Source organism: Protopterus annectens, chromosome 16.part0 (assembly GCF_019279795.1).
Source record: "Protopterus annectens isolate FY-2018-M chromosome 16.part0, PAN1.0, whole genome shotgun sequence".
NCBI lineage: Eukaryota > Metazoa > Chordata > Ceratodontiformes > Protopteridae > Protopterus > Protopterus annectens.
Window position 1 is genome coordinate 541,075,504 of NC_056750.1, and position 24,561 is coordinate 541,100,064.

Consider the following 24,561-nt stretch of genomic DNA (forward strand, 5'->3'; position numbering starts at 1 on the left):
CATCTGTTTAATATATAATTAAACTAAAACAAGAAAGATAGGATTTGTTAACTGAAATTACCATATACCTCATTCTCACTGTCCCAGTATTCTTAGTTTAATCTAACTTTTCCAACCTTTAAATTTTTCAGATTAACTTTCCTCTTCTCTGTAAGTTTTTGAATACTTTGTTATACAAAAAATGTCAAGCGAATAGCATGCTTGTCTGAAATAATACTTGCCTATCATCTTTACCTCAATTGCTGGAAGCCTGCTCCAGAAATATGCTTTTTGACAACAAAGGGATGCGTCTTTACATCTCCTCTAATTTAACAGGCCCTCTGATATCCGGAATCTTGTATGTGGCTTTTCTGATGCAGACTGACATATTGTACTGTATTCATTACTCTGATCCACTCACAGACTCCCATGTTCTCAAGTCATCCTTTCTTCCAGAGATGTGTATCAGAACCTCAAAAATGTTCTTCATGTTTTGCTATGAGTCTAGGCTTAAGATACTATACAATGCAGAGTGAACACAGCAGTTACTGATGACAACATTTTACTAACCTGACAGGCAGTATTTCTTCCACTTTCAAATGCTCTAATAAAAATTCTGGTTATTTGTGTGAGCAGTGTGCACACATATCTAACTGTATTCAGATTGTTTTTTTCTCCAGTATTTACACAGACACATGATGTGCAACTTAAGAAAATCAGGTATCACACCTGAGAAAAAGACTGCCCTTATATTTTCACAACACCTTAAATAATTGACACCATAAGCGCAATGATTTTAACTTTTTACTTTTTTTCATTACTGCAGCTTATGAATATATTCATGGAAGAAAACTTCTTTGATTATATATAAGACTTAGTGCTAATAATATCAAATAAACGATATTGCGAGCAACTTTGTCCCCTCATCTTTCTTTACATTTTTATCCCCAAATCTTACCTAATTTGCAGAAACTGCAAACCGAGGAAATGTATCTATTGACTTAATGGCAGAAATCGGCTGCTGCATGTTAAAAAATCAGCTGCTGCATGTTAAATGCCAGAGACATAGAATTAACATGTCAGATAGTCATGTGCGGATGAAACATTAAATCAAATGCTAGAAAAACAGCAATTGCAAAATTATATATATATATATATATATATATATATATACTGAAAAAAATAAGCTGATAAAATTTTACAGAGCGTAATATGATTTTAACAATATGATTAAATTCCTAATAAAACTAAGTTTTAACATAAGCCTGGCACTTTTCATTTTAGCTTAACATTAACAATGCAGAACACTGGTAATGGGGAGCAGCAATGTGTGACTTCACTGTACATATCTGAATGCTAGCTACACTCTTTTCCCAAGTACTATTTCAGCTGCTCTGCTCTACAATGTCTTCAACCTTTTTGAGTGGCAACTGTCAAAACACACACATCTTTTCAAGTCTTGCCAGATTATTGGGTGAAAGTATGACAAGACGAGTCCCTGGGCCCTTTTTCTGAACAGATCCTAGCCACTAAACATCAGTATCATATTAGCTCTTCTGATTGCTTTACCACATTCTCTTGTAATCTTATGTGAAAATGTTAAATCTTCTATCGATTTAGTTATTTTCAGTTGTTCCTCCTGGTCTTTAATCATTTCCTTGGCTTCTGTTCAATTGTAGTTTTCTTGTCTTTTGTCTTTTTGGCTAACACTAGTTACCTTAGAAAAAAACAACTCATCACCTTCTTATAAGTAAATACCACATTAAAGATTTTGATAAGACAAGAAAATGTGCACAGCTAGCCTTCTAACCTCTATGTGACCACACCCACAAGGAGAAAAATCATCACAGTACCAAGTCTTTGCTTCCTTACTGGACACTTTTGCTCCATTCACATGAACAGTAGTCACCTTAGCACTCTACCTTAAATATTGTTTCTAAAAATGTTTGTATTAGTTTAAGTATAGTTTGTGCTACCTTACCTTTTTATTAATAACACCATTCATTGTATCAGGCAAAATGCACTACACAGAATAACAGAATTTCCATGTACAAGCTGCTTAATCCCTCTTTTCATGTGTTTTATTTTTCTGTGCTAGTTTTTGATAGGTTTGAGAGGGTTCTCAGCAATGATATATATTTTGTTAACCAAATATATTGAGCAGTGAGCTGAGGACTATACTTAGTGCAATAAAAAACAGCTTCTCATACAAAACAGTAATGTTAATATAATATTGTACAAATCTGAGCAAATGGTTGGTAAAAACAATAAAAACATTATTTCAGTAAAACCATAGTTTAGCGCTTTTGTCCCTTTCATTACGGCTTCCTCAGATCTAGCAAACAATGATATAATTTCCTTTTATACTTAAAATTCAAGCCTCTTGTTAATTAAATTGGATAAGTAAACAAACACTCAGATAATTAAATAAGGCATTTTTCCTTAAAGGGTATCAGTCCTTTTTTCCCTACTTTAAGTACATTATTCTATGTAATTCTTCTATCCCCCCTTACCAGATACACCAATAAAACCTATTACAAGTGTTGGCTTACTACGACATTTTATATTAAAACTTTTTCATCCACACAGGCAGTATATGTCAATGGTATGGTACATCAACAAGCAGTCTGGCACCTGTTCATAACCTCCTTGCTTGGAGGCCATGTGAGTGATGTCTTCCTACCATTTTCTAGTGGCAATGCACATTCCTGGAACATCAGATATACTAGCAAACAGACTGAACAGTAGTATACTATTACCTCACAAATGGCCTCTCAAACAGACAGTGGCAACACAGATCTTCAGCCACTGGGCCCATCTTGCTGTGATCTCTTTGCTTTCTACCTAAACAACAAATGCAGCAGTTACTTTGCCCTCATCCCTCCACAGGAACAGACACCGAGAGATACAGTACTTCATATTTGACCCCCAAGTCTCCTTTATACCTTCACACTGATTGATTCCCTTTCTCACAAAATGTATTCAGAAAGCCATAAATTGCAAGACCAAAGTAATCTTCATTCCCCCATTTTGGCCTCAATATGTATGGTTCCCCTTCCTTTGGCCTCATATACTCCACCCACCATGGGTACTGTTTCCCAGCCCAGATTTACTCAGTCACCCATCTGGGACACTGCTACCAGACCTACAGACCCTGAAACTAACAGCATGGCTTCTCCAGTTCTAATGATAGCCAGTGATGTCAGGCTTTCCTCCCCAGTAGTCTGTATAATTTCTTCTTCTCAAAAGGAATCAGCCAAGAAGACTTACAGAAGCAAATGGAAAAGGTTTTTTATCTGGGCATCCTCGAAGGGTTTGGATCCTTTCTCAGCCCCTCTTCCATTGATTTTAGAATTTCTTTCAGAACTTTTTTTGTGGGGTTCCAGTTACTCTACTATAAAAATCCAGATGGCGGCTATCTCAAACTTTCACATAGGATATAATTATTCTTCTATTGCATCATTTAGCATAACCAAAGCTTTCTTTAAGGGAACTGTCTTGTTGAGATCTCCTGTTTTAGATCCAGTCCCACCATGGGATATTACAGTCTTGCTTCAATCATTGACTCAAAAACCTTTGAACCTGCAGCATTACCTGATTTAAAGTTTCTTTTTTGGAAGACTATTTTTCTGATTGCGATCAATTTGTCAAGATGAGTCTCAGGGCTACAAGCACTTCCATGTAAGCTACCCTTTTTATTTTCCACAAGGATAGAGTTTCACTAAGAACAAATACCTCCCTCCTTCCTTCCTTCCAAAGATGGCATCTGAAACAAATTTAAATCAACACATTGACTTACCTGTATTCTCTCCAAAAGTTTCTACCAAAGGTGAACACACTCTCTATACTTTAGATGTTCACAGAGATCTGATTTTATTTACATCATACAGAAGACATTAGAAAATCAGACCAGGTCTTTGTCTCCTTTTCCAAGGCAAAATTAGGACAGCAAGTGTCAAAAGTCACTCTTTATAGGTGGCTGACAGAGTGCATTTGCTTTGCTTACAAAATGTGAGGGTTGTCTTAGCATTCAAAGCCCAAGGCTCACTCCACCAGAGTGATGAACACTTCAACAGCATTTGCAAAAAAGAGTTCCTATCAGTGGCATCTGTGCAGCAGCAACTTGATCAACAGCTCACAGCTTTGTATCTCATTACAAATTGAATGTGCAATTTAGAGCTCACACAACCTTTAGTTCTGCCATTCACAGGAATGTTCATTCTTGAGTCCACCCAGGACCTTTTTAGGCATCTTGAAAAATCTGTCCCAAACATTAAGTTGGATGAAAAGAGACAATAGTGGATATGAATGTTATGTACTCACCATAATCATAATTCTGAATTGTCCTATTTTCCCAATTCAACATCCCTCCCTCCTTCCCCCTTCCAAATTACCTTTCTACATCTTCTGGGGCTCAATCAGAACTTGACTAAAACCCCATCTGTTTTTGTTCCACATCTGCTTCCAAAGTAGAGACTGTTGTGGACTCCCTTTTTCTTCCACTCTATAGTTATTAGGGATATGATGTAAATAGTCAGCAAACTTGATCTGAGGTAAATCAGCTAAAAGGAGGGAATTGTGGGTAGGGGAAGAGTCAGAGCTGTCATATCCAATAAGGCACCGAGGTCAGATCAGACAAACCAAATGCTGAACTGGACGAAAATAGGGATAAAGTAGAAATATTGTGGGATAAGGAAGAAAAATAAATGAACAGGAAGATAATAGAAATACTGAAGGGCAACGGACTGAGAAATTCTTAAACATTATGAAGAAGGGAGAAAAGGAGATTCCTGTTTGCAGGAATGATGCTAAACAAAGAAATAGAATAAATTATTTATTTATGCTTGCTTATGATGTTGGGAAAGCAAACTGAATATGGTTGGGAAGAGAACCCACTGAATTAAATCAGCATAGACATAAGATTAGAAGGAAGGCAAGAAGTGGAAGAAAATGTGGGTTTGACAGAAGGAATACTGGGTAAGGGAAGAAAAGGAGAAGCAACTTAGGGAAGAGATATTAAAAGTGATGCAGGAGTGCAATCAGGGTGGAATGAACAGCAATGATGGAATGCAACTAAGTGTGTTTGTGTGTGGGGGGGGGTGTCCGTAGGAAATAAAAGTAGACAAGAGGGACTGGAATTTAATAGGCATGAAGAAGAAGTTGAGGAGGCCAAACAAAGATATCTGCTGGGAAGAGCCTGAAAGGGATGGGAATGGGGAGACTTTTAAGCCATATTTGTGAAAGGAAAGAGAACAGATGTGATAACTGGTGGAGGTTTTTTTGGAGGGTAAGGGAGGCTGACAAGAAATGTGAATATTCCAGATACCTTAAGAGAATATGGGGAGGGTACATATAGAAAATGGAAGCAAGATAGTTGGAAGGGCATGTGATAAAGTAAGTGTCTGGAAAAGAGGAATTAGGGAAGATGAAAATCCCAGGCTAGAAGATATCTCCAGATAAAAAGTGGATCAAGCAGCAAAATAGCTGAAGGATGGGGGATGGGAGGGGCACTGGCAAAGGAAAGTTTTCCACTGAATTTTTTCCAAAATATTAGAGGAATGAGGAGGGTATAGTCAGCTGCACAACATTAGAGGGCCTTAGCATAGCAGAATGGCCAGAATCTGTGTATCTGCATTGAACATGTCATTACTGAATTGAACTGAGGGGATGAATAAGGTAGACAAGGATAGGAATATTGCTGTTATTGTTGTTCCTTTGGCTTTTCCTAGTTAGGGGTCACTACAGCGGAACTCCGGTCCGCTAATGATTGATGGTAGATTTTCACGGTATCGAGGTGCTCGCTCAACTCCCAACCTTCAACGAAGGCACACTCATTCACACATGTCTTTCGAATGCCACTTGACCGCAGGGAGGACATGCAGACTCCACACAGAAGGCACTCCAGCCGAGAATCAAAAGGGAGAAACTCTTGCTGTGAGTCAACAACGTTACCGCTGCACCACCGCAGCTGTACTTAATGCAAATGCAAAAGTATTAGCAAACATATTGGTAAAAAGAGTAAGTAATGGGAAAGTTGACAGCAGAAGTGAAAAAGAATTTGTTAAAAGGGAGACTGTCAACTAATTGGAGGTTAAGAAAAATGAATGAGTGTGAATGATTGGGGGAGGGGGACAGTTCTTGTTCAGTGTAAAAAATGCAATAACTTGGTGAAATACGAATGCTTAGAGAATGTCTCAGAAGAGTTTCAGCTGAGCCTAATTTCACAAAATGCCTGAAAGTAATGTATAAGAGTCAAAATCAAGAATAGTGGTCAGCAGGTACTTATTTGATTCCTTTGGGTAGAGGATGAACATGAGGAGTTTCTCCTCATTCTAATAATGTTTACATTTTTTGGAGGTTTATCAGTGAAACAGAGTGGACAGTAGGAAGGGGGAAATATGCAGGTAGTCAGTAGTTTCATGTTTGCTAATAACTATATATCGATCACTGAAAGGGTACTGGAGGAACTGTGAGAATTTTCCTGAAGTTTTTTGGGGTAATTTGTAGAAGTGTCTTGGTTTAATTAAATATTAAGGTGTCACTGATAACAGAAATAGGTCAAATAAATGGAGGTTTATCTTTGTCTTCCAAGAGTGAGAAGTCCACCTATATACTTTAAAGTAATGGTAGTATGGGAATTATGGAGGTTGTTCTACTGAACAAACAGCATGCTTTAAAGATGATGACTGTGTTCTTCTGTAACAGAGGAAAATGACAAACCTGATGAGGAAGATTGTTGTGACAAAACAGGAGATTCTTCCCAAGGTAATATATGTAATGAGGCTTATTCAAATTTATGGATGAGAAGAGTGGATGGGAGGCTGTGAAAAATAATGATGGAATTTGTATGGAGCAGCAGTCCCAGGATTAATACAGAACAGAGTTATGTGGTTCATAGCAGAGAGAGAGTTTATGTAATGATTAAGGTCTATGTTTCACCTGCTTAAGGTACAAGTTTCAATCCTGACCTCCAGCCAATGCTTGTGTGGAGTTTTCATGTTCTCCCTTTGTCTCTTTGTTAACCACAAACTCACCCAAGAATGAAGTTGTGGGCAGCAGCACAGATTCTAGAAGGTGCTTAACAAAGGAAAAGTTGTATAGACCAACTGCTTTGTGCCGGTGCATCTAGACAGGAGAAGACTAGTCACACACTGCACATTGAATGGGGTGAAAATCAGCACTAGGTGATTGAGTCATGTTGGCTAATATTGCCAAAAATGGGCATGAGTATTTTCTGGTGATAAGTGGGTTTATGATCTGGCCTACTCTGACATATGCCAGGGACCCATGCTAACAGTGGGAGGGGGCTATGTGCCTGTATTGCCCAGTGTATGCCCACCGTAAATCCCAGTAGCCCTGGGTCAGTAATTCACTGGCTGGCTGGCATCCAGTTGCCCAACATGGACTACCTGGGATAACTGTTGAGTGAAAGCTGGACGTAAACCTAATCAACCTGACAAGCATGAACGAAGGATTGCTGCACTCAGTATAGGTTCACTGATGGGAATGCAGATTTGACATGGATGAAATTATGGCAAGAAGCAGGCTAGACATCCTTTACATCCGGGAGACAAGATGGAAGGACAATGCAGCAAGGCCACTTGGGATCCAGTGTCTACTACTCAGGGTAAGGACAGACTAGAAATGGTAAGGAAATTGTGGTGAGGGAAAGGCTTCAGAAGACAGTAATGGATGTCATCAGAATTAGTGACCAACTCATGGCAATCAGACTCCAGTGTAAGGGTAGGGCAGTATTCATAATTGCAACCTATGCCCCACAGCAGGGTTATAACAGCAAAAAGAGTACATTCAGGCAGTTGTTGCAGGACCTACTAAATAAAGGAGGACAACATGAGTTGGTGTTGATAATGGGGGAGCTGAATACACATATCAAGACATGCAGAACAGGATATGAGGATTGCCTGGGTCCACGTGTGGGGTAACAGGAATAAAGAAAGAGAAGACATTCTAGGCTTCTAAACACATGGTTCAGCAAGTGAGATGGTCACAAGATCACGTACAAGAGTGTGATCAACCTGCAACTCAGACAGACTTTCTCCTAGTAAGAAAGAGGCACTGGGGTAGAATCAGAAATTACAGTCATCCCCATTGAAATAGTAGGCCCACAGCATAAACTACTGGTTACCACTATCAGCTGTAAGCAGTGGTTAAAGAAGATTCTAAGGTTAACTGAGACAAGGCTAAAGACCTGGAAGTTGTCGAGAAAGCAAAAGAGTTTAAGGAAATACTCAGGTTCTAGCACCTCAGGAAGAAGAGGAAATAGGTGCAGTCACAGAAGAATGGCATGTATGAGGATTATAGAACAGATATGCAGCCAAGTATGGAAATAAAGTATATAAAGAAAGCTGATGGTGGAATGCAGAAGTTCAAGAACTCATCCAAGGAAAGGAGGAATGCAGGAAAAATGGGAGACAGAAAAAAAGGACCAAGCTATGACAGAATACTGGTTGGGTAACAAAGAGATCAAGAGAACAGTTACAGTAGCAAAGAACAAAGCATCAGCAGCACTCTACAGTCTTCTGGAAAGTGATTCAGCATATGGCACAAAGAAACTCTGAGGTTGCAAGGCAAATACAGAAATATAAAGATGATAGATGCCAACAACATCCTGCTCACCAGCCCAGAAGGCATCAGTGGTGGATGGAAGCAGTACTTCCAGGAGCTTCTAAATGAATAAAACCCCACAGAAGCTGTACAGCCTACAACAAATGAAGAAGAGTTCACTCTAGAAGAAGAGAGAACAACACTAAGGAAAGTAAAGTCAGGGGAATCAGCAGGCTCAAATAAGGTCATACATCTCAAGTCTACAGATTTTTGCAGGATGTCCAGATTTTTACCTCATACTTTTCATCTGTTCTTCGTAAAAATTGTTTTTTTGACAAATCACAGAGATGATCTAAGGATTAAAGTCACTAAATAATAGCATGCACTTGAGTTTCAAACTTCATGTCCTTCAGAAAATGCATGCTAACACAAATCCTGTTATTCTAACAACTTTCTAAGTTTATAAGAGCATTATTTAAATGTGTCTCTACTTTTGGGCCTTTGGCCCTCCATTATGTCAGGGTTTGTCCAGATTTCTTGCACTAAGAGGTTGCGAGGTATGGATGAGGTCACATCAGGTATGATTAAAATGTTGAGTGATTTAAGTCGAAATGGTAGCAGAGAGTACTCATAACAGCATGGAGAGAAAGGTATATCCCACATGACTGGAGAATAAGCATTGTAGTGCCTGTGTACAAGAACAAAGGGGACATTCACAACTGTGGGCAATACAGAGGTACAAAACTCCTGTCATACTGAATGATGATTAATAAACTAATATGAAGAGTAGCAGAAAGTAAGATGGGAGATGATCAATTTATATTCAGATCAAATTGCAGCACAAACAACCAATGTTTGTAATGAGACAGATAGATGAGAAGAAGCTAGTGAGGAGCAGAGTCCAACTGAGCATTCCTAGTCTTGGAGAAAGTATATGACAAGATCCAAAGAAAGTTGATATGGCAGTCCTTTGATGGTTTGAAGCACCAGATAAGTTGATAAAAATTAGTTCAGGCTATGTGCAAGGACCTAATGACAAAAGTATAAAGAGTATCTGGACTCACATAGGTATTCCCAGTGGGAGTGGATGTGCTCCAGGGTTCAGCTCTGAGTTCACTGCTATTCATACTGGCAGTGGGCTACACTAGCAAGCAGGGCAGACAGGAATGATTGACATAGCTGCTGTATGCAGATGATGATTAATTACATATAGACTCCAGACAATAATTTCAGTATGCAAAAACTGAAAGCATACGGGATGAAACTGAGTACAGAAAAGACAGATGTAATGGCAACAAATGGGGAAATAAAAAAAATATATGAAAATTAAGATAGAACACAAATAGTGGATCAGGTTAACAGCTTCATATATCTGAAGAATAGAGAAAAAGAATAGAACAAGAAGGAACATGTGTGTAATTGGAAGCAATCTCTCCTTAGCCTGAACAAGCAAATAAGAGCACTAGTGAAATCCTCCAAAGCAAACTTTGAGTCCAAACTGGCCACATCTACTAAAGACAGTCGTAAGGCTTTCTTCACATATGTCCGCAATCTCAAGGGAAGCACCCAGATCTGCTCAGAACTGGTGGTCAAGGACACCACATACACAAACCCTGTAGATATAGCCAACCTTCTGGTAGACAGATTCAGTGAAAACTTCACTCCTTTGTCCCCCATCAGTAAAAGAGGACATCCCCAGCACTTGCCCCTCCTGTTATCTCTAGGGAGCAAGTCATCACTGCCCTCTCAAAGGTATAAAATACAGTCTCCATGGGACCCGATAGCATCCCAGGCTACATCCTACATGAACTCAGGCAGGAACTTACAGCACCATTAGGCACCCTATTCAACCAAAGCCAGAGTACCGGCTTCATCCCAACCCAGTGGAAGACAACTACTGTCATCCCTTTGCACAAAGGTGGAGCATCCACCGATCAAGGAAATTATAGACCCATCAGCCTTACTATACTGATCTGCAAGGTCATGGAGCGGATTATTATGGACCTCATTAACAAGGACATTGGCAAACTCCAGACACTTGAACTCACACAGTTTGGTTTTGTCAAGGGGAGGTCATGCCTGTTAAATTTGGTCAACTTCTTTGAGACAGTCACCAAGGCCATAGATGAAGGGAAGATGGTGTACACTGCCTACCTTGACCTCGCCAAGGCCTTTGATGCTATTCCTCACTCAGGTATAATAGACAAACTCTCTCAACTAGGCATCAATCCATATGTTACCAGATAGGTAGCAAAGTGGCTGACTGATAGAACCTACCCAGTCAAAATAGGGGAAGCCACCTCGAGTAGTAGACCTGTAACAAGCAGTGTACCCCAGGGATCTGTCTTGGGGCCTCTGCTGTTTGGAATATACTTCTCAGAGGTGCAGGCCAAATCTAGTGGGCTATGGCTGACCAAGTTTGTAGATGACTGCAAGCTGGGTGCTGTCTTCAATTCCCCTAGTGATGTGGACATCTTCCAAGAGGGTCTCACCCAAACAAATGACTGGAGCCAGAAACATGGTCTCATACTGAATGCTACAAAATGCATCATCATCATCTCTTTTGAAGAGAATGACATCCCCACAAATTATCTCATTGATAATAAGGCCATAAGCACGCAATCAGTCGTGAGGGACTTAGGCACCCAGGTTAATAGCAAACTGACTTTTGACCACCATATTGCCTCCGTTGTATGGAAAGATTTCTACATGGCCCACCTCATTAGTAAGGCTATCTCATCCAGGGACAAGGCGGTCATAACATCCCTGTATTCTTCCCTTATAAGACCCATTATTGAGTACAATGCCCCTTTCGGCATGTACCTCACAAAGCACATGCAACAGCTGGAGAGACCACAGAGGTTCCTCACCCAGAGAATCCAGGGCCTCAAATATCTACCCTGCATAGATAGGCTAAAAGCCCTGTCCCTCTACTCAGTCTCTTACAGACTCCTCAGAGGTGATCTCTGTCTGGCATTCAAAGCAATCTCAGACCCCCACCCTGATGGGACTGCTGCATATCCGCAAGTCAAGCTCCACTCGAGTAACCCACATGCGTGATCTCAATCTGGTCTGTGACATCAATAGGACTTGTTGGCAGTACAGATTTGTGTCCCAGAGACTCCCCCTTTTGTGGAATAGACTCCCTCTCCATGTAAAGCAGAGTGCCTCATGAAACCTTTTTAAGCACAACCTGGATCAATGGACAGGGAACAGAAAATACATCTCTGGTATTCCACCTGTGTCCCTGCTTGACAGTTTTTTAGGGTGCTGACTTGTTGGAACATGGGCTAAATTCTTGGCTTGGCTTATAAGGGCTTCAGGGCCAGTAGCCTAGTAACTTTCTATGATCCTATAATCCTGTGATCCTATGTCAGGGGGAATTGAAGAGAAGTCTGAATGCAGAGGTCAAAGCTAAATAAGAGAGGCTGCAGCGAATTGGCATTGTTTGTCAGGGGTAGCATGTGACAGAAGAATGCCAAAGATGCTGAAAAGTTAGGTGTACAAAATAGTGTTGCAAACCATACTACTGTAGGGTACAGAAAGCTGGTCAGTGAAGGCAGAGCAGTTGAGGAAGCTAGAGGTGATGAAGGTGAAGTGCTTGAGATGGGTGGTGGGATACACACTGTGGGACAGATAAAGGAATGAGAACATCAAGCAGAAGTCCAAGTAGCTCCAATTACAGAAAAGATCAAAGAGGACAGTTTATGGTGGTTTGGGTACATCTGCAGGAAAATAAAAGAGAATATATTGAAGAAAATTTGGGCCAGACAAGAAGAAGGCAAGAGGAAATGAAGGCATCGATAAAAGAGAAGGATGGATTGTTTGAAAGAAGACCTTGACAGCTGAGAATTACTGTCAAAGAAGGTAGACAAACAGCATTGAAATGAGAGAAATTGCAGCAGTCAACACAATACCCCAGCCCAATGTAGAAAATGAAAAAAAGTGGTTTGATGATGTTGAGTTCTATGGCTAAGTGAGGGAAAGTACTGTGCTTGAACTATATGTACTGGGCAGAGAATATTAGAGGTGAGGCAATAGTAAAGGAAGGTATGGAGGAAGAGGACTGTTAACAGCAGGAGTGAAGAGTGGTTAATTGAGAAACTGGGAAAGTCCTGGAGGAAAGGATTGGTAGGGAAGGAGTAAAGACTGACTGGAGTAAAAGTAAATATAGATGAAGTCTAAGCATAATGTGGAAAAAGCTAAGTGGGAGAACCCTATGTGTGAAAAAATAGGCATCTTCTGTGTAATGCAGTTGAGTATGGAAACAAAAGACATGCTGGTTTCACAGCAAGCAGTAGATGGAATTAAGCTAGAGAAGCAGAAGTTTTACAGTGCATTCAAATTAGGAATATTCTGTGAAAGAAAGTGTAGATCAGAATGTAAAGTGTCTGTGCTTGTATCTTTAAGAAGCATGCAAGGCTGTATGTGCACATATATAACCCGCACACGTGCACAACCTTAGTGCCATTTTGAAGGAGCAGCTAGGGAGTAAGCATGCATGATCATAGTCATTAATTGTACATAAGTTACTTAAGTTACAGTCCATAGTCAACAATAGTAATGTGTTTGTATATAATAAAGCTGCTTGAACAGAACCCACGAAGATTATTTTATTTGCGTCTTGACACGAAAGTGACAGAAAGCATTAAAAAGGAGAGTAGGGGAAATGTGATAGGTACTTGGTATATAAAGGGGAAGAAAGTCATGGGATAATGGAATACAAATCTATGGATAATGAAAAGGAAAAGAAGTCAGTATATAAGGCAGTGCAACCATGTGATAGTGAAGTTTCAATCTTATAAAGTTAGATGTATGAGAAGATACCTGTAGGGTTATGAATCTAATGATGTTTTCAATGTAAATGTGTGACAGACATGAGTCTAATGCAAAGATGGTATAAGGAGCTTACAGACATTTATAGAAAAGAGGTGGGGGTGAGGCAGCTTGGAGGGAGGAAGCAGATTTATTTCATATGATCTTGGAATGCCCAAACTTCAGGGAGGTATGGCAGAAGGCCTGGGAATATGTGAGTAATGGAGAAGGTAAGATGCTAGCTGATCAGTACAGTATAAGGGTGAGGGAAAATTATAAGAAAGTGTAAATTAGCCGTGGAGAGTATACATGGACTGAATGACTGGAAAGAGGAGAAGGGAAGAGTAGGAAGAGCTGTTCATGATGTGAAATCTGAAATATATTAAAAAGGGATTGGGAATGTTATAACAGATGAAGCAAAGATATAAATTCAAGAGAGAATGGGGAGTAGTCATAGAGAACTTTTATGTGTAGAAGAGATGGTGGATTAGTATGTGTTGTTGTAAAGCAGAAATTGGAAAGCTCTGATTATGCATAGTAATTTAGATGTCAGTGTGGATAAGCTAGAAAAGTCATTGATGTTGCTCAACATATTTAAATATCTGTACAAAGAGTTTATAAATGAACTTTGGTCTCAGGGGACCTGCCTAATTATGCTTTCCAGGTTTCAAGACTAGTACAGAGTAAAAGAAACTGAGCACTCTATGCAATTCCTTTGTATCCACAATGGTTAACTTTAATGTTTATAAATGTATTATTTATTTATTTTTATATTTTATTTTTTATTTTACATTTGTTTACTGGGAAAGTCCGACTAGACAAAATTGTCCTTTTTCAGCAAAGACCCGGGAAGAAAAGCTTCACATTTACAGACAACAGAACAAAACAAAAATTAAATACATATATGTAGGGTTACATGGCATAATATATACAATGATATTTAAGCAACAGAGATAAACAAGTTTAGAGTTTTGCTTAGCATTCACAGAACAATATTTTAAGACTTAAACAAGCATACCAGAAAAATATTTATTAGCTAACACAGAATCTGAAAAGGAATACCTATCAAAAATTGTATTTATATACAGTAGCTACCAGTTAGTAAGTATTTTGCTAACCAGGGTTACTATAGGAGAAGATCCAGCTATTAGATAAGTGTGATTTTAGTAGTTTTTTTTTTTTTATTATTTGGTGTACTAGTAGTGGATCTAATGTTAAGGGGCAAGGAATAAACCAGCTATTTAATAATTTAATTCAGTTAGTAACAGCTACTAAAAAAACTGGCACCAATATGTATTAGGTTTATAAAAACATATTAATCAACTATTCTAAGACTGATCTATTCATTCTGTAATTCAGTATTTTGCTTTGTGCTACACTACACAGCTAATGTAACACTTAAAAAAGATGCAAGAGTGTGTACTGAAAATAAGATGGCAGACGAGTGCAGCTGTTAGTGTTGCTTACTCAAAGCTGCTGGTTGTCTGTTTTGCTTTATGGCTGGAATGCCTTCTGTGTGGAATCTACATGCTCTCCATGTGTCAGTGATCTGGCTTCTTTTTACATCCCAAAAACATGTTACTACGTTTGTGTGTCCTGTAATGAACTGGAGTCCCAACAAGCATTAGGTCTCAGCCTTACACCCATTCCTTTCTTATTAGAAGAGACTCTAGCCCTTCATCCCCCTATAAACCTGAATATAACAAAGTAGACACTGGTAAATGTATGAATAAATGACATAAAAGAGTTTAACATCTTCTTGAGTTTTCAGTTTCTTTGTAGATAATATGTAATATTAAGGTGACTGCGAGGGATATTTCTTAACTTCATGTAAACTGATATAAACTAAATAAAAATATATGTAATTTCAGTGAGATATGAATTTGCTGAATTGCCCTAATTTGCACTTAATGCAATATTAAGTAGATTTAGTTTCATTCCAGTTAGAATTAACATATCCAGTGCACAGGTACAACTGAAGCAGTATCATCCACTTTTGTTCTACTGCCTCCTGCTGGCAGCTAGGATTACTTCTCTAGGTGTCTCCATTAAAAGGTTCCACTGGGTCAGCTGAACTACCAGATACCAAAACTTAAATAAAATAAATAAAGCAATTAATACTCATCGTTCCTCTTGCCTTCTAAAGTGACAGTGGATTTCAAAAACTAGAACCATTTTTTCAGCCTACTGTTGTTTATATTTGTCAATCTATCTAGCTATATTTCTATCTCACCTTCTCTTTCTCTGTGTGTACATATATATATATATATATATATATATATATATATATATATATATATATATATGTGTGTGTGTGTGTGTGTGTATACAGACACACACATTCACACTCATAAATGGAAATCTAATTTATTCAGCTGTTGTAAGTTGACATCTGTTTAGTCGACACAGTTTGGTCGACTAAACAATTGGCTAACAGATGTGCCAGATTTCACTGTCATGGAGGTTGGTTAATGTGACTTTTCCCTGGCATGGTGCAGTCTCAGAGTTAGTTTTTATAATTAGTGGAAGGACAGTAATGCCTGCATAAAACTCTGTTTTTGACTTTTTTGTGTGAATTTATTTACCCAGTCCAAGGGTATTCCTGGCACACGTGTAACAAAGTGTCTAAATCTACATCTTCAACCTTTTATTGTCAGCATTAACAATGTCAACATTTGGGTATTTCAATCATTTTAAGTATACCTATATATCAGTAAGGTTTCATGGTCATTATTCACTAATGAGAAAATGCTTGTCAAAATTATTGGGCTAGGTACAAAGCTATAAATAAACAAAATATCTTTCAAAACATCACAGTGAGAATCACATGTCTCCAAGACATTTAGATATACATCATAATATATTAACATGCTTAAATCTGTATGTCTTTCTTACTGCATAAGTGTTCTAGATAAAACACCACTCATCTTCAATTTGTAGCTTTCTTGCATAAAGATAAAAAATGATTAATATACATGTATACCTGTGTTTGTGTGTGTTTGTCTCTCTGAAAGAAAAGCAAACATTTGACTGTGTATCTTTTAACAAAACATATTCCTATTCACAGGTATTTCAACGTCGAGAAGATGGCTCTGTGAATTTTTTTCGAGGTTGGGAAGCTTATCGAGATGGTTTTGGAAAGATTACAGGGGAGCATTGGCTAGGTATGTGATTGTGTTACTCTCTAAATAAAGGGTTTTACTCTGTAAATAAAGGGTTTTATGTGATGTCCAATGTTTGCTGGGTTAGGTCTTTTGGCTGTTTAGAATAAAATGCTAAATAATGTAAAGTGGTTACTAAGTAGATTCAAAATGACTAATAAACAGCCCTGCTGCTTTACTCCATTCCATTCATACTATACATAAATAGACGGGCACAAAGATATATATATATATATATATATATATATATATATATATATATATATATATGGATTCACTTTATAATCACGAAATACGGAAACATCGAATTTCAGTATTTCGAGACTATAAACCCGAAACACCAAAAAAAGAAACCCAAAACCGCATCTGTTAAACCACACACACACAAACACAACTACCCCTACCTCTGCACAACAAGACAAACACACACACACACACACACACACACACACACACACACACACACTTACTATAAGTAGGGGGAAAGCCCCCCTGCACCCCCCATGTGGAGGGCTGTACCCCCCTACACCCCCTACTTATATATATATACTAACTTCGAGGTCACACTAAACACCAACACATGCAAAACCCACCAACATACATTCCACACCCCCCTTGCACAAACACACATCACACAGATACAAACACCACCACTCTCAACACTGAGACACACACACACTCTCACCTATGTACCCTAACTCACGCCTAACACTCCCAGACACACTCACAAACCCTCCCCAAAACCCTTAAAAACACCGCACTTACCTAACACACCATCAGTACCGTGGCATCGACATTTCTGGGTTCAATATTTTGCAGTTTCGTGCATCTGCAGATTCAACACTTGGGTCTCGATATATATATATATATATATATATATATATATATATATATATATATATATAGCTGCAGTCGTCGGGCCGGTTGAGTGGGGCTTTTTCAAATGCCGATCTGTTGATCACAAACTGAGTTCCAATCTATTCTTTGCCTCCTGCAAATTCCATAGTAACACCTGTTCCAGAAACTCAGTAATTTGTGATGTGCCTAATAAGCATTGTTAAGTTTTCCTGCTTCCTAGAACATACCAATTGGCAGATTGTCACAACTGGGATTTCAAAAATCTCATAGGAGCTTACAGATCAAGTAAAGGTTTCCTCAATAGTCTTGCACAAAGAGTCAAATCATCATAGATCTTTTTATCTCAGTAGATCTATATCCTAGCTAATATAAATCTTCAGGCTTCTTTCAAGCAAGTCATTCCATACAACAATCTGATAACCCACAGTCTCTGGTCTAAGCTGGATCCTAATTCCATATAAGAGGCAAATGTCCCTGTCCTTCTCTCCATGACCTTCCCTTTTATAGGAGGCATATGTGGCCATCTCCACTTGGAGAAACTATGGATCCTCCTCCCTGACTGTCACAATACTGGGGCATGATATACACCACAGTAGTTGCTATATATATTTATATGTTTGTGTGTGTGTTTGTTTAATGAGTGATTGGACAATCACTATACTGACACCCATAATATTGTTGAAACAAGTAATGTTGACACATACTGCAAAAGCTCAGGGGATTACCATGAAGCAGGCTAAACCAAAAACAAGTGTTTTACAGGGCAAGCCTGTATGTAGATATGTTTACTATTACAGTCTTGAAGTCCACAACCCTGAAAGTCACAATGCTAAAACAACAACAAAAGAGTGCATCTCCTAGTTGGTGTTAACCTCAGTCTCAGCCTTTTTAGGAACTTAATGTTGGGAAATAATACCCTTTTCAGTACTTGTGTGCGCTTGCTGCTAATACAGCTTTCAACAGACCAAAACCAAGACAACTTTGGTGAAGCATGGTATCACTTTGTTTTATTTTTTATACCCCTTTAAGAGCATTAAGGAGTCATATTTTGTTTTTGATTTCTGAGCTCTCCTTTGTCTTTTTTCAAGATGCAGGGAACTCAGCATTTTATTCCTTTGTTTTCTGTCATCACAGGAGACTATTATCCAATCACAGTCAAGTGCTGTGCTCTTAGGAGATGCTCTTCTAGCAGTTAAAATCTTGGCTGTTGAATTTGTTGTTGCCATTTTTGCTGCTGAGGCAACTTTAGTGAAGCATGGTGTCACTTTGTTTTATTTGTTTTACTCTTAAGGGTATGAAGGAGACACACTTTGTTTTTGATTTCTGAGCTTTCCCATGTATTTTTCAAGATGCAGGGAACTCAACATTTTATTTGTTTGTTTCCTGTTGTTATAGGAGACTATTATTCGGTTACGGTCTAGTACTGTGCACTTTGGAGATGCTCTAAGAGCAGAAACGAGTACAGCAGTGTGTCTTGACTTTGCAAAGATGCAAAGACAAGCTTTGCTTGTCTTTGTGTGATTTAGTAATTTTGTGATTTTGGTAGTTTGGGACACAGGGTACTTAATTTCTTTATGTTTGATTCAGAATTTATCAGTCAGAGAATTGCTCAGTTTATAACCAGACATTAGGTTACTTGATATATTTTTTTAGATAAGGGTATTACAGTTATTTAGTTGTTCCTGTGTAGATTTACAAGAAAAAAATAATGGTTTCTCTACATTATTATTTAATTACAATTAAGACCCTTAGTGGATATGCTTTGAATGATTCAATTATCAAAATTTCATGACTAAATGTAGTAATCCTTCTATTTTCTCCCATAACACATCAAGCAGCATTTTGTGCACTTGTTATAACTGTTCTAAACTCACTGAATTATCTACAGTATTACAAAGTAAAATTCAATTTATTTCTCAGCTTTCACAGAGTTAGTGACATCTTTAAATACAATTCACAATTTATTTATTTCTTGGAAGGCTGATGTAAATAAAACTGACATTCGAAGAAATATCCAGGTAATTGTTATGGCTAGGCTTGTATAGGCCCAAGGGCCGATAGCCTAGTACCAGCCTATGAACCAATGAATAATAAGGCCTATGATGACAAGACTGAAAACAGCAAACAGTTATCTACTCAAACATTACAATCAATATCTCTCATCAGTCTGTATGTTTATTAATAGCTTAGCTGATGATGGTAAAAACTCTTTTCCCGGTATTTCTTCATCAGATTTAACACGTAACAAACTTAATGTCAAGAAGAAGGTTAAGCAAGGCAATAATAGATTTGCTGGTTGACACTTTTCAATTTGCTTCAGACATAATATTACAGGTTATAGAAGTCTTGGCAAAAGAAAAATGTCTAGTAAGACAAAATTGGCAAACAAGAATAATAAATGAAAAGTTTCAATAGCTGGCGAGGAGGTATTAGAGGATTCAAACAATTATTTCTCTAACTTCCCTAATAGTAAAAACAGTGAATAATACTTTACAAAAAGTGGATATACAATAAAAAATGTGTGTATGTAATTCTCCTGACTTGGCTATATCAGTTTTAACATCTAATGATTCACATCCTTTACCAAACACTGTGAATATGGATTTCATCTCGAACCCTCATAGTTTTGTATTAGAGAACTTACAACCCATTACTATTACTCCTAATGAATTTGACAAAAGAAAATGACACATCGGTAGTAGACAATAGAAAAGAAGAGCATTAGAGGTAAATGTAATTTTCAACAACTTTATTACTGGTAATTGTAGCAAATCCTGTCACTTAGAGAGATTTCAAGGAAATCGTAAGATTTTTTCAGACAATAAAGAAATTCTACTTTTGACTGATTCAATTTTTAAACCCATTAGAAGACAGTTAAAGAATATAAGTCCAAGTAGAATAACTGTAACATTTTCCCAGGCTTAATGCTTCTAGATATTCCAGCTTTATTATTGAAAATACTTTCAGGAAAGGTGCAATATATTATTATATTTATTCATTATGGAACCAATGATTTGGTAAGCACTCCATTAAATTTAATAAAAAACAAAATACTAAAAATAATAGAATTAACAGAAAAAAGTACATAAATAGTCTTCTTAGTGCGATAATTCCAAGTTTCAGGCGGAGTGATTACGTCCATACCAAGGCTGTCTTTATTTAACAACTGGTTGAGATGTTCGAGTACTACTTACAACATTCAGTTGATTAAATACTGGGAGGACTTCATTGGGATCATAGAATGTATACTAATAACCGCCTTCATTTGAGTTTGCATGGGGCAGATTTTATTAGTTGTAAATTGAAATCTGAGATGCGGACCTATTTTTGATATGATCAGTTAACTTTTTGTTTTAACAAATCACTAGAACTCACAAGATCTAATAAAACTGTCACTGTATAGCTATTGTAATGCAAGGAGTATTGAGAATAAATTCCATGAGTTACTTTTTTAATACATTATGAATATGATACTTTAATTATTACTGAAGCATAGGATTCCTCTACTTTAAGTTCCCCTAGATATGTAAAACTAGGATGCTTAGAGTCAGAGGAAAAGTTGTGTAAGAGTTCTGGTACTATTAAAAATGGATTGACATATAAGACATTAGAATGAGACTTAAAATTTGAAACAACTGTTGTTGACATATATTCCTATTTGGGTTCTAATGATTTGAGGCTGATTTGCCTGTACAGAAAACCATCTGTAGACACACAAACCCACCATGAATTTCTTGATTTTCTAGAATGGTATTTTTCACATAATTTTAATATTATGATTGGAGATCTTAACTATTCCAAAATTATTGGGGTTAAATATTTATCACAGCGTGCTTTAGAAATTGAGTTCCTAGATTGTTTATTAAATCAAAACTTGACTCAACAATACTCTTAACATACTTACTACTAATAACCAGAGTAAGCTCAATAGTGATAGCTTAAAACCTCCATTATGCAACTCAGATCACTTATCCATAACCTTGTGCGTTTATTTAAATAGTCACCAGAGGCATAGATTGAGTTAAAAATATAACTTTGATAACATTTATTACTCAAGAATATGATGAAGAATAATTTCAGTGAACTGGAAAGAATTCACATGTTTAGCACAAGATGGTGGATACTTACAGTTGCAAAATATACTGTAGGACATCATGAGAGGGGATGAACAAAGGAGAGCAATTTGTATTAGTAAGTTGCCATTCTGGTGAGATTCTGCTTTATGTAAACTGTATAAAAAAGTAAAAGATTTTTTTCAAAAATACAAACATAGTCCTACCTCTATACCTAAGAATAAAATAAACTCAATAACAAAAACAGTAGGCTAGAGTTGAAACACAAAAAAGTTCAAACTGAAATTTACTTGTCAAGCACATAAAAAAAACAGTTTTATAAAAGTATTAATTTACTGTCATCTAATAAAGACTTAATTTCTGGAATTTCTGGACTTATGATTAATGGAAACACGATCACTGATACCCAGGTAATTGCAGAAGAATTTAACAAATTTTATTCTAAACTGAACTCTGGTAAAAGTTTACACTCATAGTTCACATTTGAGTCTACTTTGCAAGTTATATGTCCTCAAATTAAACTGGCAAGAAGACATCTATGCATTCTGACAATATACCCACTATCTTAGTACACAGCTTACAAGAGTTTCTTACTCCTGTATTATACTTCATTAATGATGCTGTTTTGCGTAATTGTTTAGTTCCCATTGAATGAAAAAAATAATTAATAAAACAAATATATAAAAGAGGACAGGCACTGGATCTGTCAAACTACAGGCCCATTAATCTAACTTCTATTCTTTGTAAATGCTTTGAAAGAGCCCTATGATCTACACCAACATGGGTTCTGTTATGGTAGATTAACATTAATTAACTTGGTGGAATTCTATGATCAAGTATCTGTTTCATTAGACTTATCCTTAAAATTAGGAGTTATTTATATTGATCTGGCTAGGGCTTTTGATACTGTTTATCATAACCCCATATTTATAGCACTAAAGTGCTATGATTTTAAAACATATTTGGTAAACTAGATTAATAAGTGGTTGACAGACAAAATTCAGTGTGTACAAATTAGAGGTTGCCAGTCTGGATTTTTACCAGCAAATTTTTGAGTTCCCTGGAGTTCAGTGTTGGGGCCCTTTCTATTTAATTTAGTATCATCAACCATCCCCTTAAATATTTATAACTGGCATGCAAAGTACAATGATTGTAAAATTAGATTTATTGTTAAAAGCAATGGTAATACATCACAAATATCTCATCTTCTACAGCAATTTTCTGCTTGGGCAAAGGACATCAACTTGAGTTTCAGCCCAAATAAATGTCAATTTTTGTATTTTGGTAAACTGGCACCATCACTAATTTTGCAACTAGGAGATATACTACTGAAAAAATCTACTTATAAGGATTTGGGAATTCTTATTTTATCTGACATTTTCCAAATACACTCTGTATATACAGCAAGAAACATCTTAATTTACTTGAAGCTGAACAGAGATGCTTAACTAAAAGCATCCCATCAGTATGTCAACTGGAGCATACTGAGAGATGTAAAAAGTTGAAACTCTACTCTCTGCATTGTAGATACTTTAGGAGCAAAGAAATTTTAGCACATAAAATATATTACAAATTACATTTAATATTTTCCATCTAACAAAATAAGGGATCATAGATATGATAAATTAATGTTTTTTAATAAATTCAAACAAGACAGTATTAAGAAGTAAATTTTTGGCTCAAACGATTCCAAGGATAGGGAATCTAATACCAAAATAAATAATATTAGCTTTGAATCTACAATCTTTTAAACAAAAATTCAATTCTTGGGTTGGTGACAATGTCTATCATGATGAGTTTACTGAGGCAGTTTTCTAAGATGGTCTTTGGGCCTGAACACTGTTACACAAACCTATGAGAAACCAAATAAATGCAGAAGAGCTAAGCAAATACTCTACCATTACTTATTCTCATACAAAAACAAACAAAGAAAAGTCTGAGGCTTCCCATTCTTCTCAAATAATCTAGCTTTAGTTATCTAAGATAAGCACTTTTCTTCAAAGACTTAATCAGATCTAACAATGAAGATATTAAGTTTTAAATGTATACAATTGAAATATAGCCTCATGGAGTAGGTAGTTTCATTATCCAAATGAGGGGGAGGGGCTGAGACTGGTTTAAGGCCAGCTGCAAAAAGCAAAACAGAGGAGGATAAAAGCATACCCTAAACATGGTGAAAGAAGCACCATCATTTCCTTATTGGATATGGATTGCTACAGAAATGATGTAATATGAAAACAGAATTAGGGCAGCTGCAAAACCCTTCTACATCAATCCCTGTAAATATATTTTCTTAATACCATAATAGAGAAAAACAAGTGAATAGGACAGGATCCAGGAAGTTAAAATTGGGGAGTCTACCTCTACAAAGAGGCCAGTCGCAAGTGGAGTCCCTCAGGGATCAGTCCTTGGACCACTCCTTTTTGGCATTTATTTCTCAGTAGTTATGACCAATGTCAGTGGTCTCTGGCTGACTAAATTTGCAGATTGAGCTTACATTGGATCACAAGATGACACATGTTCTTCACAGACACTGACACACACAAACAATCTGTTATCAGGACTAACACTTAAACTAAATGCACATAAGAAATGCATTGTATCCTTATCCTTCAGGATCCATCCCTGTAACTATCATACTGACAACACACAACACAATTGACCCAGTTGTAGTAGGGACTTAGGAATTAGTAGTAATTGAGCATGATGTTCATGTGTGTCTGAGTGGTGAGGAATATATTCTATAACACACACATATAACACAAAAATACCAATATAAAAGAGGAGTCCAGTGTTTCACTGTATATGGCATTCATCAGATGTAATCATTTGTCAAAAATGCCCCTTTGGTACCTAACCAGGCATATCCATCCCAGCAATGAAATATCCCAGAATCCTCTCACTAAAAGAATACAGGGCGTAATAAAAAAAATATATAGACCACCAAGGCCCTATCCCCTATTCTGTCTCTGTCCTACTTTGAGGGGAGGAGGGAATATATGCATGGGCATACAGGGCATTGTCAGACTCTGATCTGGACTTCTGTATGTATATAAACAAAACAAACAAACAACATCAAAAATTACCTGTTCTAAACTTTTCCCCTTGCC

At 37.2% G+C, this 24,561-nt stretch overlaps 1 protein-coding gene across 1 annotated transcript in view; it reads left to right on the forward strand.

Moving 5' to 3' along the window:
- The window catches only part of FIBCD1 (fibrinogen C domain containing 1), a 1,778,954-nt gene that overhangs the window by 1,604,046 nt on the left and 150,347 nt on the right, over window positions 1-24,561 (forward strand). Inside the window, exon 5 of the mRNA XM_044058596.1 lies at window positions 16,427-16,523. Coding sequence (XP_043914531.1) covers window positions 16,427-16,523 — 97 coding nt within the window. The remainder of the gene's footprint in view (window positions 1-16,426; window positions 16,524-24,561) is intronic.